The sequence below is a fragment of the Heterodontus francisci genome, chromosome 5, assembly GCF_036365525.1.
Source record: "Heterodontus francisci isolate sHetFra1 chromosome 5, sHetFra1.hap1, whole genome shotgun sequence".
Taxonomy (NCBI): Eukaryota; Metazoa; Chordata; class Chondrichthyes; order Heterodontiformes; family Heterodontidae; genus Heterodontus; species Heterodontus francisci.
Window position 1 is genome coordinate 6,671,816 of NC_090375.1, and position 14,953 is coordinate 6,686,768.

Consider the following 14,953-nt stretch of genomic DNA (forward strand, 5'->3'; position numbering starts at 1 on the left):
AGTGAGGGCCAGACAGAATCAGCCCAATATCACACAGTGAGGGCCAGACAGAATCACCCCAATACCAGTGAGGGCCAGACAGAATCACCCCAATATCACACAGTGAGGGCCGGACAGAATCACCCCAATATCACACAGTGAGGGCCAGACAGAATCACCCCAATACCAGTGAGGGCCAGACAGAATCACACCAATATCACACAGTGAGGGCCAGACAGATTCACCCCAATATCACACAGTGAGGGCCAGACAGTATCACCCCAATACCAGTGAGGGCCAAACAGAATCACCCCAATATCACACAGTGAGGGCCAGACAGAATCACCCCAATATGAAACAATGAACTTGGCCCCGAATTTCTTTTTCCTCACTCCATACTCACCCGAGGCAGGAAATTCTCCCCAAGTTGGGACACAGCAACAGGAGGTGGCCATTTAGGCCCTCAAATCTGTTGCTCCCATGCAATGAGATCTGCGACCTAACTCCCAAGACCCACCGTTGCCCTATTTCCCTTCAGACCTTTGACTAATAAATATCTATTATTCTCAGATTTAAAGTTAACAGCCGATCTGCCATCAATTGTCGTTTGCGGAAAAGTATTCTAAACTTCTCCCATCCTTCGATCTCCTTACTTAAGGAGAATTATACTTGCACTGGGGACAGTTCACTAGGTTGATTCTTGGGATGAAAGCCTTGTCTTATGAGGAAAGGTTGAGCAGGTTGGGCATCGACTCATTGCAGTTTAGAAGAATTTATTTTCTTGAAACACGTAAGATTCTGAAGGGGCTTCACTGGGTAGATGCCGAGAGGATGTTTCCCCTTGTGGGGGAATCTAGAACTGGGGGCACAGTTTCAGAATAAGAGGTCTCCCATTTAAGACAGAGATGAGGAAGAATTTCTTCTCTCAGAGGTTGTTAATCTTTGGAATTCACTTCCCCAGACAGCAGTGGAGGCTGGATCATTGAATATATCCAAGGCGGAGTTAGACAGATTTTTGATCTACAAGGGAGTCCATGGTTATTGGCAGGGCGGGGTGGGGGGGGGGGTGGTTTGGGAGGGGCAGGCAGGAAAGAGGTGTTAAGGCCACAATCAGATAAGCCAGGCTTGAGGCGCCGAATGGCTGACTCCTGCTCCTATTTCTTATGATCTTAGTGCGTCGAAGTATTTCTTAATTTGCCTCCTGTAAGGTCTGGCTCTATATTTTAGACTATGTCCCCTAGTCATAGACACCCCAAACAGTGGATATAGTTTCTCTCTATCTACCCCATCAGTTCCCCTTAACATCTTGAAAACTTTGATCGAATCAACCCTTAACCTTCTAAACTCCAGAGAAAACAACCCTAGTTTGTGTAATCTCTCCTTGTAATTTAACCCTTGCAGTCCAGGAATCACTCTGGCGAATCTACACTGCACTCCCTCCAAGGCCAATATATCCTTCCTAAGGTGTAGTGTCCAGAACTGCTCCTAGTAACTCCAGGTGTGGTCTAACCAGGGCTTTGTATCTCTGAAGCTTAAATTCTACCCCCTTGTATTCTAATCCTCTCGATATAAAGGCCAACATTCCATTAGCCTTTTTGATTACTTTCTGTACCTGTTGTTAACAATTTAATTATCGAAGCATAGAAACATAGAAAATAGGAGCAGGAGTAGGCCATTTGGCCCTTCGAGCCTGCTCCGCCATTCATTATGATCATGGCTGATCATCCAACTCAGTAACCTGTTCCGGCTTTCGCCCCAAACCCTTTGATCCCTTTAGACCCAACAGCTATATCTAACTCCTTCTTGAAAACATAAAATGTTTTGGCCTCAACTGCTTTCTGTGGTAGCGAATTCCACAGGCTCACCACTCTCTGGGTGAAGAAATTTCTCCTCATCTCAGTCCTGAAAGGTTTACCCCGTATCCTTAGACTATGACCCTGGTTCTGGACTCCCCCACCATCGGGAACATCCTTCCTGCATCTACCCTGTCAAGTCCTGTTAGAATTTTATAGGTTTCTATGAGATTCCCCTTCACTCTTCTGAACTCCAGCAAATATAATCCTAACCGACTCAATCTCTTCTGATATGTCAGTCCTGCCATCCCAGGAATTAGTGTGGTAAACCTTTGCTGCACTCCCTCTATAGCAAGAACATCCTTCCTCAGATAAGGAGTCCAAAACTGCACATAATATTCCAGATGTGGCCTCACCAAGGCCCTGTATAATTGCAGCAAGACATCCCTGCTCCTGTACTCTAATCCTCTCGCTATGAAGGCCAACATACCATTTGCCTTTTTTACCGCCCGTTGCACCTGCATGCTTACCTTCAGCAACTGGTATACGAGAACACCCAGGTCTCGCTGCATATTCCCCTCTCTCAGTTTATAGCCGTTCAGATAATAATCTGCCTTCCTGCTTTTGCTAGCAAAGTGGATAACATCACATTTATCCACATTATACTGCATCTGCCATGCATTAGCCCACTCACTCAACTTGTCCAAATCACCCTGAAGCCTCTCTGCATTCTCCTCACAACTCACCCTCCCACCTAGTTTTGTGTTATCTGCAAATTTAGAGATATCACATTTAGTTCCCTTATCTAAATCATTAATATATATTGTGAATAGCTGGGGTCCTAGCACCGATCCCTGTGGTACCCCACTAGTCACTGCCTGCCATTCGGAAAAAGACCCATTTATCCCTACCCTTTGTTTCCTGTCTGCCAACCAATTTTCTATCCATCGCAATACACTACCCCCAATCCCATGCGCTTTAATTTTACACACTATTATCTATGTACCTGGATCCTCAAGTCTCTATGGACCTCCACTCTTTCTAGCCTTTCAACATTTAGAAAGTATGCTGCTCTATCCTCTTTAGGTCCAAAGTGAATGACCTTGCATTTGCCTACATTGAAATCCATTTGCCGCAGTTTTGTCCATTCGTTTAATCGATCAATACCGATAGTCGTTTCGTAGTATAGAACCTGAGTATTGCTGAAAATAGAGACATTTTGTCGAAGCTTTTCGTCTTGCAGGACAACTTGCAAGAACACCAATGTAAAGGCAACAACAGATTTATACTGTATTAGAAGAGAGTGCTGAATGGTTGGCAAGTGGACTCTGATTGGTGGAGGTGTTGCCATGGGGAATGCACCAGTTTATGGTGACTGACAGTTAACTGCCAAGCTTTGTTTAAAATTTAAACCAGGCAGCTTGATTTTGTTTGGTCAAGGCATTGCCCTGAGCAATGAACCAGCAAATGGCTGTCACTTATTTTGTATAGTTGAAACAGACACAATGTGTGTATTCAATACCATCCAAGACAAAGCAGCCAGCTTGATTGGCACTCCATCCACTAACATTCACTCCCTGCACCACCGACGCATGGTGGCAGCAGTGTGTACCATCTACAAAAGGCACTGCAGCAACAGCCTGACAGTTATACTTAACAGACAATGTTCCAGACACCTCCATCACAGTGGCACAGTGGTTAGCACCGCAACCTCACAGCTCCAGCGACCCGGGTTCAATTCTGGGTACTGGCTGTGTGGAGTTTATAAGTTCTCCCTGTGTCTGCGTGGGTTTCCTCCAGGTGCTCTGGTTTCCTCCCACAGCCAAAAGACTTGCAGGTTGATAGGTAAATTGGCCAATATAAATTGCCCCGAGGATAGGTAGGTGGTAGGGGAATATAGGGATAGGTGGGGATGTGGTAGGAATATGGGATTAGTGTAGGATTAGTATAAATGGGTGGTTGATGGTTGGCACAGACTCGGTGGGCCGAAGGGCCGGTTTCAGTGCTGTATCTCTAAATAAAAATAAAAATAAAATCACCATCCCCGGTAATGTCCTGTCCCACCAGCAGGACAGAACCACCAGAGGTGGTAGTACAGTGGTATACAGTCGGGAGGAAGTTGCCCTCAACATTGACTCCAGATCCCGTGAAGTCTCATGGCATCAGGTCAAACATGGGCAAGGAAACCTCCTGCTGATCACCACCTACCGCAGCCCCCCACCACCCCCCCCCCCCTCCCCCACCTCAGCTGATGACTCAGTACTCCTCCATGTTGAACACCACTTGGAGGAAGCAGAGAGTGGCAAGGGCGCAGAATGTACTCTGGGTGGGGGACCTCAATGTATGGTAGCCCTATGTCTAGGACATAGCTACTAGACTGGGTCTGCGGCAGGCGGTGAGGGAACCAACAAAAGGAAAAATATACTTGACCATGTCGTCACCAATCTGCCTGCCGCAGATGCATCTGTCCATGACAGTATTGGTAGGAGTGACCACCACACAGTCCTTGTGGAGACAAAGTCCCGTCTTCACATCGAGGATACCCTCTATCGTGCTCTGTGGCATTACCATCTGGAATAGATTTCGAACACATCTAGCAATGCAAAACTTGGCATCCATGATGTGCTGCGGGCCATCAACAGCAGCAGAATTGTACTCAATCACCATTTGTTACCTCATGGCCCAGCATATTCCCCACTCTACCATTACCATCAAGCCAGGAGACCAACCCTGGTTCAATGAAGAGTGCAGGAGGGCATGCCAGGAGCAGCACCAGGCATACCTCAAAATGAGGTGTCAACCTGGTGAAGCTACAACCCAGGACTACTTGCGTACCAAACTGCATAAGCAGCATGCGATAGACAGAACTAAGCGATCCCATAAGCATCAGATCTAAGCTCTGCAGTCCTGCCACATACAGCCGTGAATGATGGTGGACAATTAAACAACTAACTGGAGGAGGTGGCTCCACAAATATCCCCATCCTCAATGATGGGGGAGCCCAGCACATCAGTGCGAAAGATAAGGCTGAAGCATTTGCAATAATCTTCAGCCAGAAATGCCAAGTTGATGATCCATCTCGGCCTCCTCCTGAAGTCCCCTGCATCACAGATGCCAGACTTCAGCCAATTCGATTCACTCTGCGTGATATCAAGAAACGACTGAAGACAGTGGATACTGCAAAGGCTATGGGCTCTGACAACATTCCGGCAATAGTACTGAAGACCTGTGCTCCAGAACTTGCCACGCCCCTAGCCAAGCTGTTCCAGTACAACTGCAATACTGGCATCTACCCGGCAATGTGGAAAATTGCCCAGATATGTCCTGTACACAAACAGCAGCACAAATCCAACCCGTCCAATTACCGCCCCATCAGTCTACTCTTGAACATCAGTATCGTGATGGAAGATGTCATCGACAGTGCTATCAAGCGGCACTTGCTTAGCAATAATCTTCTCAATGAGGCTCAGTTTGGGTTCAGCCAAGGCCACTCAGCTCCTGACCTCATTACAGCCTTGGTTCAAACATGGACAAAAGAGCTGAACTCCAGAGGTGAGGTGAGAGTGACTGCCCTTGACATCAAGGCAGCAGTTGACCGAGTATGGCATCAAGGAACCCTCGCAAAACTGAAGTCAATGGGAATCAGGGGGAAAATTCTCCGCTGGTTGGAATCGTACTTAGCACAAAGGAAGATGGTTGTGGTTGTTGGAGGTCAATCATCTCAGTCCCAGGACATCACTGCAGGAGTTCCTCAGGGTAGTGACCTAGGCTCAACCATCTTCAGCTGCTTCATCAATGACCTTCTTTCCATCATAAGGTCAGAGTGGGGATGTTCGCTGATGATTGCACAATGTTCAGCACCATTTGCGACACCTCAGATACTGAAGCAGTCAGTGTAGAAATGCAGCAAGACCTGGACAATATCCAGGCTTGGGCTGATAAGTGGCAAGTAACATTCGCGCCACACAAGTGCCAGGCAATGACCATCTCCAACAAGAGAGAATCTAACCATCTCCCCTTGACATTCACTGGCATTACCATCGCTGAATCCCCCACTATCAACATCCTGGGGGTTACCATTGACCAGAAACTGAACTGGAGTAGCCATATAAATACTGTGGCTACAAGAGCAGGTCAGAGGCGAGGAATCCTGAGGCGAGTAACTCACCTCCTGATTCCCCAAAGCCTGTCCACCATCTACAAGGCACAAGTCAGAAGTGTGATGGAATACTCTCCACTTGCCTGGATGGGTGCAGCTCCAACAACAACTCAAGAAATACAGTGACTGCAACAGCAGGTCAGAGCATGGGAATCCTGCGGCGAGTAACTCACCTCCAGACTCCCCAAAGCCTGTCTACTAACTAAAAGTCACAAGTCAGGGGTCTGCTGGAACACTCTGGACGGGTACAGCTCCAACAACACTCAAGAAGCCCGATACTCCCAGCTTTCACAGGGATGGACAGATGGTCCATGACTGTCTCAGTGTATTCTCTGGTACCTTTGAAGGAGATTCAAGGGTAGGAATTACAATCTCTCAAGCCTCATGGTGTCAATGTTCACCCCTGGAGGGGTTTGCCCTTTCAACGTTAATGTCCCCGAATGGCTTTGAATGTCTTGCTAAGGAAAGCAATCTCAGGTAGCTCAATCAATAGGACAAGCCATTGTTTTGGCTAATCAGACATGTATCTCGACTTTGATGCCTTGGAATGTGCAAAGTTTTCAAATGCAAATGGCGGCAGCCATTTTTAGATGTGGCAAAGCCTTTGTAAAAGTGGCACTGGGAGAGCATTTTGGTGGTAGTGATCATAATTCAGTCAGTTTTAACACAATTATGGAAAAGGGCAGAGATAGAACAGGAGTTAGAGTTCTCAGTTGGGGCAAGGCCAATTTTTCTAAACAGAGGAGTGATTTAGCGAAAGTGGACTGGAAACAGCTACTTGAAGGCAAGCAAATTCAAGGTGAACCCAAAGATGTTTTATCAATACATTAAGAGTAAGAGGATAACTAAGGAGAGAGTTGGGCCCATAAAAGACCAAAAAGGTAACCTATGTGTAGGAGTGGAAGCTGTTGGTATTGTTCTTAATGAATACTTTGCGCCCGTCTTCACAAAAGAGGGGGACGATGCAGATATTGTCGTGAAGGAGGAGGAGTGCGAAGTATTGGATGTGATAAACAGAGGGAGGGAGGAAGTATTAATGGGATTAGCATCCTTGAAAGTTGATAAATCACCAGGGCCAGATGAAATGTATCCTAGACTGTTAAAAGCAGCAAGGAAGGAAATAACGGAAGGTCTGACCATCATTTTCCAGTCATCACTGGATACAGGTGTGGATAGAGGATTGGAGAGCGGGTAACATTGTACCTCTGTTTAAAAAGGCAGCAAGGGATAGACTGAATAATTACAGGGCAGTCAGTCTAACCTCAGTAGTGGGCAAATTATTTGAATCTATTCTGAGACAGGATAAACTGTCACTTGGAAAGGCACAGGTTAATCAAGGATAGTCAGCATGGATTTGTTAAGGGAAGATCTTGTTTGACCAACTTGATCAAATTTTTTGAAGAAGTAACAAGGAAGATAGATGAGTATAGTGCAGTTGATGTGGTCTACATGGATTTTAGCAAGGCTTTTGACAAGGTCCCACATGGCAGACTGGTTAGAAAATTAAAATCCCATGGCATCCAGGGAAATGCAAGCAAGGTGGATACAAAATTGGCTCAGTAGCAAAAAACAAAGGGTAATTGTTGACGGCTGTTTTAGCGACTGGAGGGCTGTTTCCAGTGACGTTCCGCAGGGCTCAGTACTGGGTCCCCTGCTTTTTGTGGTATATATTAACGATTTGGACATCAATGTAGGGAGCATGATCAAGAAGTTTGCAGACAACTGTAAGACTGGCTGTATGGTGGATAGCGAGGAGGATAGCTGTAGGCTGCAGGAAGATATTGATAGTCTGGTCAGATGGGTAGAAAAGTGGCAAATGGAATTCAACCCAGAGAAGTGTGAGGTGATGCATTTGGGGAGGTCAAACAAGGCAAAGGAATACACGATTAATGGGAAAATACTGAGAAGTGTAGAGGAAGTGAGGGACCTTGGATTGAATGTCCACAGATCCCTGAAGGTAGCAGGACAGGTCAATACGGTGGTTAAGAAGGCATATGGAATCCTTTCCTTTATTAGTCGAGGTACAGAATATAAGAGCAGGGAGGTTATGCTGGAACTGTGTAACTCATTGGTTAGGCCACAACTTGAGTACTGTGTGCAGTTCTGGTCACCTCATTACAGAAAGGATGTAATTGCACTAGCGAGGGTACAGAGGAGATTTATGAGGGTGTTGCCAGGACTGGAAAAATGCAGCTATGAGGAAAGATTGGATAGGCTGGGGTTGTTCTCCTTGGAACAGAGAAAGCTGAGAGGAGATCTGATTGAAATGTACAACATTTTGAGGGTCCTGGACAGGGTGGAGGTGAAGGGTCTATTCACCTTAGCAGAGAGGTCAGTGACAAGGGGGCATCGATATAAAGTGATTGGTAGAAAAATTAGAGGGGAGATGAGGAAAATTTTTTTCACCCAGAGGGTGGTGGGGGTCTGGAACTCACTGCCTGAAAGAGTAGTTGAGGCAGAGACCCTCAACTCATTCAAAAGGAGTCTGGATATGCACCTCAAATGCCGTAAGCTGCAGGGCTACGGACCAAATGCTGGAAGGTGGGATTAGAATGGATCGAGCTTTTGGTCGGCACAGACACGTTGGACCAAATGGCCTCTTTCTGTGCCTTAAGCATTCTATGATTCTAAAAAAAAAGTCAATGAAGCAGAGCACCAGAAAATGACCATGAAAACTGCCAGATTGTCCTAAAAACTCACCTGGGTCACTTATGTGCTTCGGGGAGCGAACCTGCCAACCTTAACCAATCTGGGCTACATGTGACTCCAGTCCTATAATGCTTCCTGTCAACTGATTTCAGCCGTTGGGTCGTAATTTTGTGACTTTGTTTTGTCCTTAAGTGCGACCTGGATTCCGGTTGCTGCCACTTCAACTCCTTACCCCACTCTCACTCTAACTACTCCATCTGTGAATGTTAAGGAAGCTTATCATGCAGCTAGCGATATTAATGCGAAAACCTCAGGCTGAAACCTCATTGCAAAGAATTGAGCCCCAGAATCTAGGCTGTGGCTCAGTTAGGAGCATTCTTGCCTCTGAGTCATAATCTTGTGGGTTTAAGATCCACTCCAGGACTTCAACGCAAAAATATAGGCTGACACTCCCAGTGCAGTATTGAGGGAGTGCTACCCTGCCGGAGGGGCCATCTTTCGGATGATACATTAAACCAAAGGCCTGTCTCAGTGGATGTAAAAGACCCCACAGCACTATTGTGCAAAGGAGCAAGGGAGTTCTCTCCAGTGACCTGGCCAATATTTAACCTTCAACCAACATTACAAAGGCAAATCATACAGTAATTCTCACATTGCTGTTTGTGGGAGCTTGCTTTGCGTAGAGTTGGCTGCTGTGCTTCCTACATTACAGCAGTGATCACACTTCAGAAGTACTTCATTGGGTTGAAAGCATTTTGTGGACCCAAGAAAGATATCAATGGTTTGGTTGAGTGGGCAGAATTCAATCCAGAGAAGTGTGAGGTGATGCATTTGGGAAGGGCAAACAAAGCAAGGGAATACCCAATAAACAGGAGGATATTGAGAGGGGCAGAAGAAGTGAGAGACCTTGGAGTGCATGTTCACAGGTCCCTGAAGGTGGCAGGAAAAGGTAGATAGAGTGGTGGTGAAGGCATATGGAATGTTTTCCTTTATTGGCCGAGGTATAGAATACAAAAGCAGGGATGTGATGCTGGAACTGTATAAATGCTGGTTCGGCCACAGCTGGAGTGTTGCGTACAGTTCTGGTCTCCACATTGCAGGAAGGACATAATTGCTCTGGAGAGAGTACAGATTTACAAGAATGTTGCCAGGGCTTGAACGTTGCAGCTATGAGGAAAGATTGGATTGGCGAGGGTTGTTTTCCTTAGAACAGAGGAGGCTGAGGGGCGATTTGATTGAGGTATACAAAATTATGAGGGGCCTAGATAGAGTGGACAGGAAGGACCTGTTTCCCCTAGCGGGAGGTCAGTTATCAGGGGGCACAGATTTAAGCTGATTGGTAGAAGGATTAGAGGGGACATGAGGAGAAACGTTTTCACCCAGAGGGTGGTGGGTGTCTGGAATTCACTGCCAGGAATGGTGATGGCGGCAAAGACCCTCAACTCTTTTAAAAGGTACGTGGTTGTGTACCTGAGGTGCTGTAACCTGCACGGCTATGGACCAGGTGCTGGAAGGTTGGATTAGTTTGGGTGGATAGTTTTTTCAGCTGCTGCAGACCTGACAGGCTGAATGGCCTCCTTCTGTGCTGTACATTTTCTATGGTTCTATGGGACGTTTCGAGGTTGTGAATGGTGCGATATAAAAGGAAGTCTTTCTTACTTTACAGCATCCTGCTGTTTGTTAAGTGAACCTAGTGTTCCAAGTCCAAACCTCCACGTGCCTTAAACTAGTCCCTCACAACCCAACCCACTGTGCTCTCGCCCTGCGCTATTTCTGATCAATTTGTTCTCAGAAACTGGGTGAAGAAGGTCCCAAACCCCACAGGTAGTGGCTTGCTACAGCTTTAGAGGGTATTAAGAGTCAACCACACAATGTAGGACTGGAGTCATGTGTAGGCCCCAGACTGGGTAGGGTCCCTTCCCTGAAATGAACCAGTTGGGGTAATCCAGCAGTTTCCACGGTCATTTCTTACAGTACCAGCTGACAAATTATCAGAAGGCGGCCCACCCTCAGAGCAACTAGAGAATGGGCAATAAATGCCAGCCTTGCCAGTGACACCCACACCCCGAGAATAAATTATTTATCAAGTTCAATTTGATAACTTGCTCTGAAGGGATATGAACTGACATCCCGTGGATTCCTAGCCCAAAACCAGAACCATGAGGCTACCATAACTCTATCTGAAGTTTTGTTCTGGGCTCACTTGTTAAAGAGTCCTCTGTACAAAATGCTCCAGATGAGGCTTGAACAGGCAACAGCCAAGTTTCCAGACCTCAACTTGTCACCTCTAGCTCCATGGGTAGCACTCTCGCCTCTGGGCCAGAAGGTTGTGGGTTCAAAACCCACTATGGAGACTTGAGCACAAAATTAGAGCACTGTCAGAGGAGACATTAAACCAAGGCTCCGTCTACCCTCTCAAGTGAACAATAAAGTTCAGTAGAGTTGTTCCCAGGGTCCTGGCCCATATTTATCCCTCAGTCAACACCTAAAACAGATCATCTGATCAGTATCACTTTGCTGTACACAATTTAGCTGGCACACTTTACATTACTTCACTTCAGAATGTACCTCATTGGCTGTGAAATTTTTTTTTTATTCATTCAGGGATGTGGGCGTCGCTGGCCAGGCCAGTATTTATTACCCATCCTTAATTGCCCTTGAGAAGGTGGTGGTGAGCTGCCTTCGTGAACCGCTGCAGTCCATTTGGGGCAGGTACACCCACAGTGCTGTTAGGGAGTTCCAAGGTTTTGACCCAGCGACAGTGAAGGAACGGCGATATAGTTCCAAGTCAGGATGGTGTGTGACTTGGAGGGGAATTTGCAGGTGGTGGTGTTCCCATGTATTTGCTGCCCTTGTCCTTCTAGTTGGTAGAGGTCGCGGGTTTGGAAGGTGCTGTTTAAGGAGCCTTGGTGCATTGCTGCAGTGCATCTTGTAGATGGCACACACTGCTGCCACTGTGCGTCGGTGGTGGAGGGAGTGAATGTTTGTAGATGGGGTGCCAATCAAGCGGGCTGCTTTGTCCTGGATGGTGTCGAGCTTCTTGAGTGTTTTTGGAGCTGCACCCATCCAGGCAAGTGGAGAGTATTCCATCACACCCCTGACTTGTGCCTTGTAGATGGTGGACAGGCTTTGGGGAGTCAGGAGGTGAGTTACTCGCCTCAGGATTCCGCGCCTCTGACCTGCTCTTGTCGCCACGGTATTTATATGGCTACTCCAGTTCAGTTTCTGGTCAATGGTAGCCCCTAGGATGTTGATAGTGGGGGATTCAGCGATGGTAATGCCGTTGAATGTCATGGGGAGATGGTTAGATTCTCTCTTGTTGGAGATGGTCATTGCCTGGTACTTGTGTGGCGTGAATGTTACTTGCCACTTATCAGCCCAAGCCTGGATATTGTCCAGGTCTTGCTGCATTTCTGCATGGACTGCTTCAGTATCTGAGGAGTCACGAATGGTGCTGAACATTGTACAATCATCAGCGAATATCCCCACTTCTGACCTTATGATTGAAGGAAGGTCGTTGATGAAGCAGCTGAAGATGGTTGGGCCTAGGACACAATGCTTTAGGACATCCTGAGACAGGTGTTATGTAAATACAGGTCCTGGGCAGGATATCCCAGTTCGGTGTTGGACCACCTCACACTTCCACGCCCACCCCTTATGATGCATTCCAACATTTACTGTACCGCTTTGTACTGGAAGAGCTGGGCCATCTCGTCCCTTGTCTCCGATTTATTGGCATTTCCTTTCCAGTGGTCAGGCATGTAGTGGATGTGGGCCAGGACACACTGCAGCAACTGTTCCGGGCACCACACCATGTATTCGTCTGGAATAAAAGACCTGGCAACAAAAACACATCAAGAGTCAGATCACTACAGGATCCAGTCCATACAGAAACAGGAAACCTGCCTGCTGGAACTGTGATAACACAATCATGCAACTCAACATTCTGTCATTTAAAACGTGGGCTGTGGCTGGAGAGATCACTTCCAATTCAAAATAATGGAACAGTGCAGAGGGAGCTTTACTCTGTATCTAACTCTTTTTTTTCCCGTTGTATATCAGCCCCTATTTATCATGACAGGAGAGGACAAAGTGTTACTGGGAGCACTCCACAGGGTTTCAGCTAAACTGCGCTAACCGAGCACAAAGGAGACATTAGTCTGCGGCCCAGACGGACGGCTGCAGGACTCCATGTGAAGTGTGTTTGGCTATTTCAATCCAATTGCTATTGACTATAAACATAAACTATAAGCAGGAAAATCACTCGGAGATGCCACATGATGAAATAGCGAACTCCGAGATTTCAGCGGACATGCATTGTTGGAGAATTTATGGGAGCTTTACTCTGTATCTAACCCCGTTTTTTTTTTTTCTTTTTTTTTATATGTCGAGGGGGCCTTTATTCCTCAGGCCCCCTTTATATACACACTTATATTTTTAAAATAACTTTATTAAAAACAGATAAACAAACAAAAACTCAAATTAAAATGCCATTCTCGGCGTCGACGATGCACTCCAGTCCCTGCGGTGCCCACCGGTCGCGGAAGGCCTCAAGCGTACCGGCGGACACCGCATGCTCCTTTTCCAGGGACACCCGGGCGCGAACGTAACCGCGGAAGAGGGGCAGGCAATCGGGGAGGACGGACCCCCCGACGGCCCGCAACCTGGACCTGTGAATTGCCACCTTGGCCAGGCCCAGGAGCAGACCGACGAGGAGATCCTCCTCCCGGCCCAAGCCCCTCCGCACCGGGTGCCCAAAGATCAGGAGCGTGGGACTGAAGTGCAGCCAGAACTTGAGGAGCAGCCCCTTCAGATACTCAAATAGGGGCTGCAACCTCGCACACTCCGTATAAATGTGGAACACGGACTCGTCCAGGCCGCAGAAAGTACAGGTGGCCTGGGAGTCCGTGAACCTACTTAAAAGCCTATTGCATGGGACTGCTCTGTGCAGCACCCTCCACCCCAGGTCCCCGATGTAAAGGGGGAAGACTCCCACGTAGAGAGACCTCCATCGGGGTTTCCCCTCGCCGCCAGATGGCAACGCGGACCGCCAGGGCGTGTCCGGCCGGCTGACGAGGGCGAGGAAGTGGAGAGTGTGCAGGAGCAGCCCGTACAGGAAACCCCTCCGCGCCGATTGGAATGGCACGGAGGGCATTTCCGAGAGGCGGCTCGGGTTGTGCGGGACCGGCTCCCGAGGAGGGTTTCGGGGCCTGGGTCCGATGAGCAGTTCCGGCCCAGCGGGGGTCAGCTCGGCCGGGATCGCTCCGCACTCCCGGGCCCCCTCGCCACCCGCAGTGAGGGGCGTCCCGGGGGTTTCGGCTACTCCTCCGCCCGCCGGACCGTCCCCGGAGTCGGCCGCCCGGACAGCCGAGGCGCTCTCCTCCGCCGGCGGGGGAGCGCCCTGACTGGAGGCGACCATGTTCCAGACTCGGAAAAGATCCCGGTAAAAGACAGGCAACTCCCTCAGAGAGGCGCGGCTAACGGACTCCACCGGGAGCTGCGTGTCGTCTTGAAGGCAGTGACACTGGCGGAAAAAATACGTCGCCAGCGCACACCATCTGGGAGGACGCTCGACGTACAGGTATCTCTGCAGGGTCCGAAGGCGGAGAGTCGCAGCCTGGGTGCGGACGCACACCAGCGACTGACCGCCCTCCTCGATCGGGAGACTCAGGACCGCGGCAGAGACCCAGTGTTTCCTCTTGCCCCAGAAGAAATCGACGAGTTTCTTCTGGATCTTGGTGGCAAACACAGGGGGCGGGGCCAAAGTGACCAACCGGTACCACAGCATGGAGGCCACCAGTTGGTTTATGACCAACGCTCGGCCCCTGTAGGAAAGCACTCGGAGCAGTCCTGTCCAGCGCCCCAGCCGAGCGGTGACTTTCGCCTCCAACTCCTGCCAGTTTGCCGGCCAGGCTTCCTCAGCGGGGCTAAGGTGGACTCCCAGATAGAGGAGGTGCGTGGTGCTCCACGCAAAAGGTGTCATCTCCTCCGGCAGGGAGTCCACCCGCCACTGACCAACCAGGAGTCCGGAACATTTCTCCCAATTGATCCTCGCGGAGGACGCGGCAGATAAGGTCTGCTGGCAGTCGCGCATCCTCCGCAAGTCAACGGGATCTGTGATTGCGAGGAGCACGTCGTCGGCGTAAGCCGAGAGGACGACCTGCATGGCCGGCTCGCGCAGAGCCAATCCCGTCAACCTCCTGCGAAGCAGGCACAGGAAGGGCTCCACGCAGATGGTATACAATTGGCCGGACATGGGGCACCCCTGACGCACTCCTCTCCCAAAGCGAAGGGGCGCCGTCAAGGACCCGTTAACTTTGACTAGACACTCTGCGGCGGCGTATAAAAGTCGGACCCGGGCCACAAAATGCGG

General features: G+C 48.8%; 1 protein-coding gene across 4 annotated transcripts in view; it reads right to left on the reverse strand.

The window, feature by feature from the left end:
* The window catches only part of atg9b (autophagy related 9B), a 175,859-nt gene that overhangs the window by 74,322 nt on the left and 86,584 nt on the right, over positions 1–14,953 (reverse strand). For all 4 annotated transcript variants that reach the window (XM_068031055.1, XM_068031056.1, XM_068031054.1 and 1 more), the window contains exon 8: positions 12,264–12,417. In XM_068031055.1, coding sequence (XP_067887156.1) covers positions 12,264–12,417 — 154 coding nt within the window. The remainder of the gene's footprint in view (positions 1–12,263; positions 12,418–14,953) is intronic.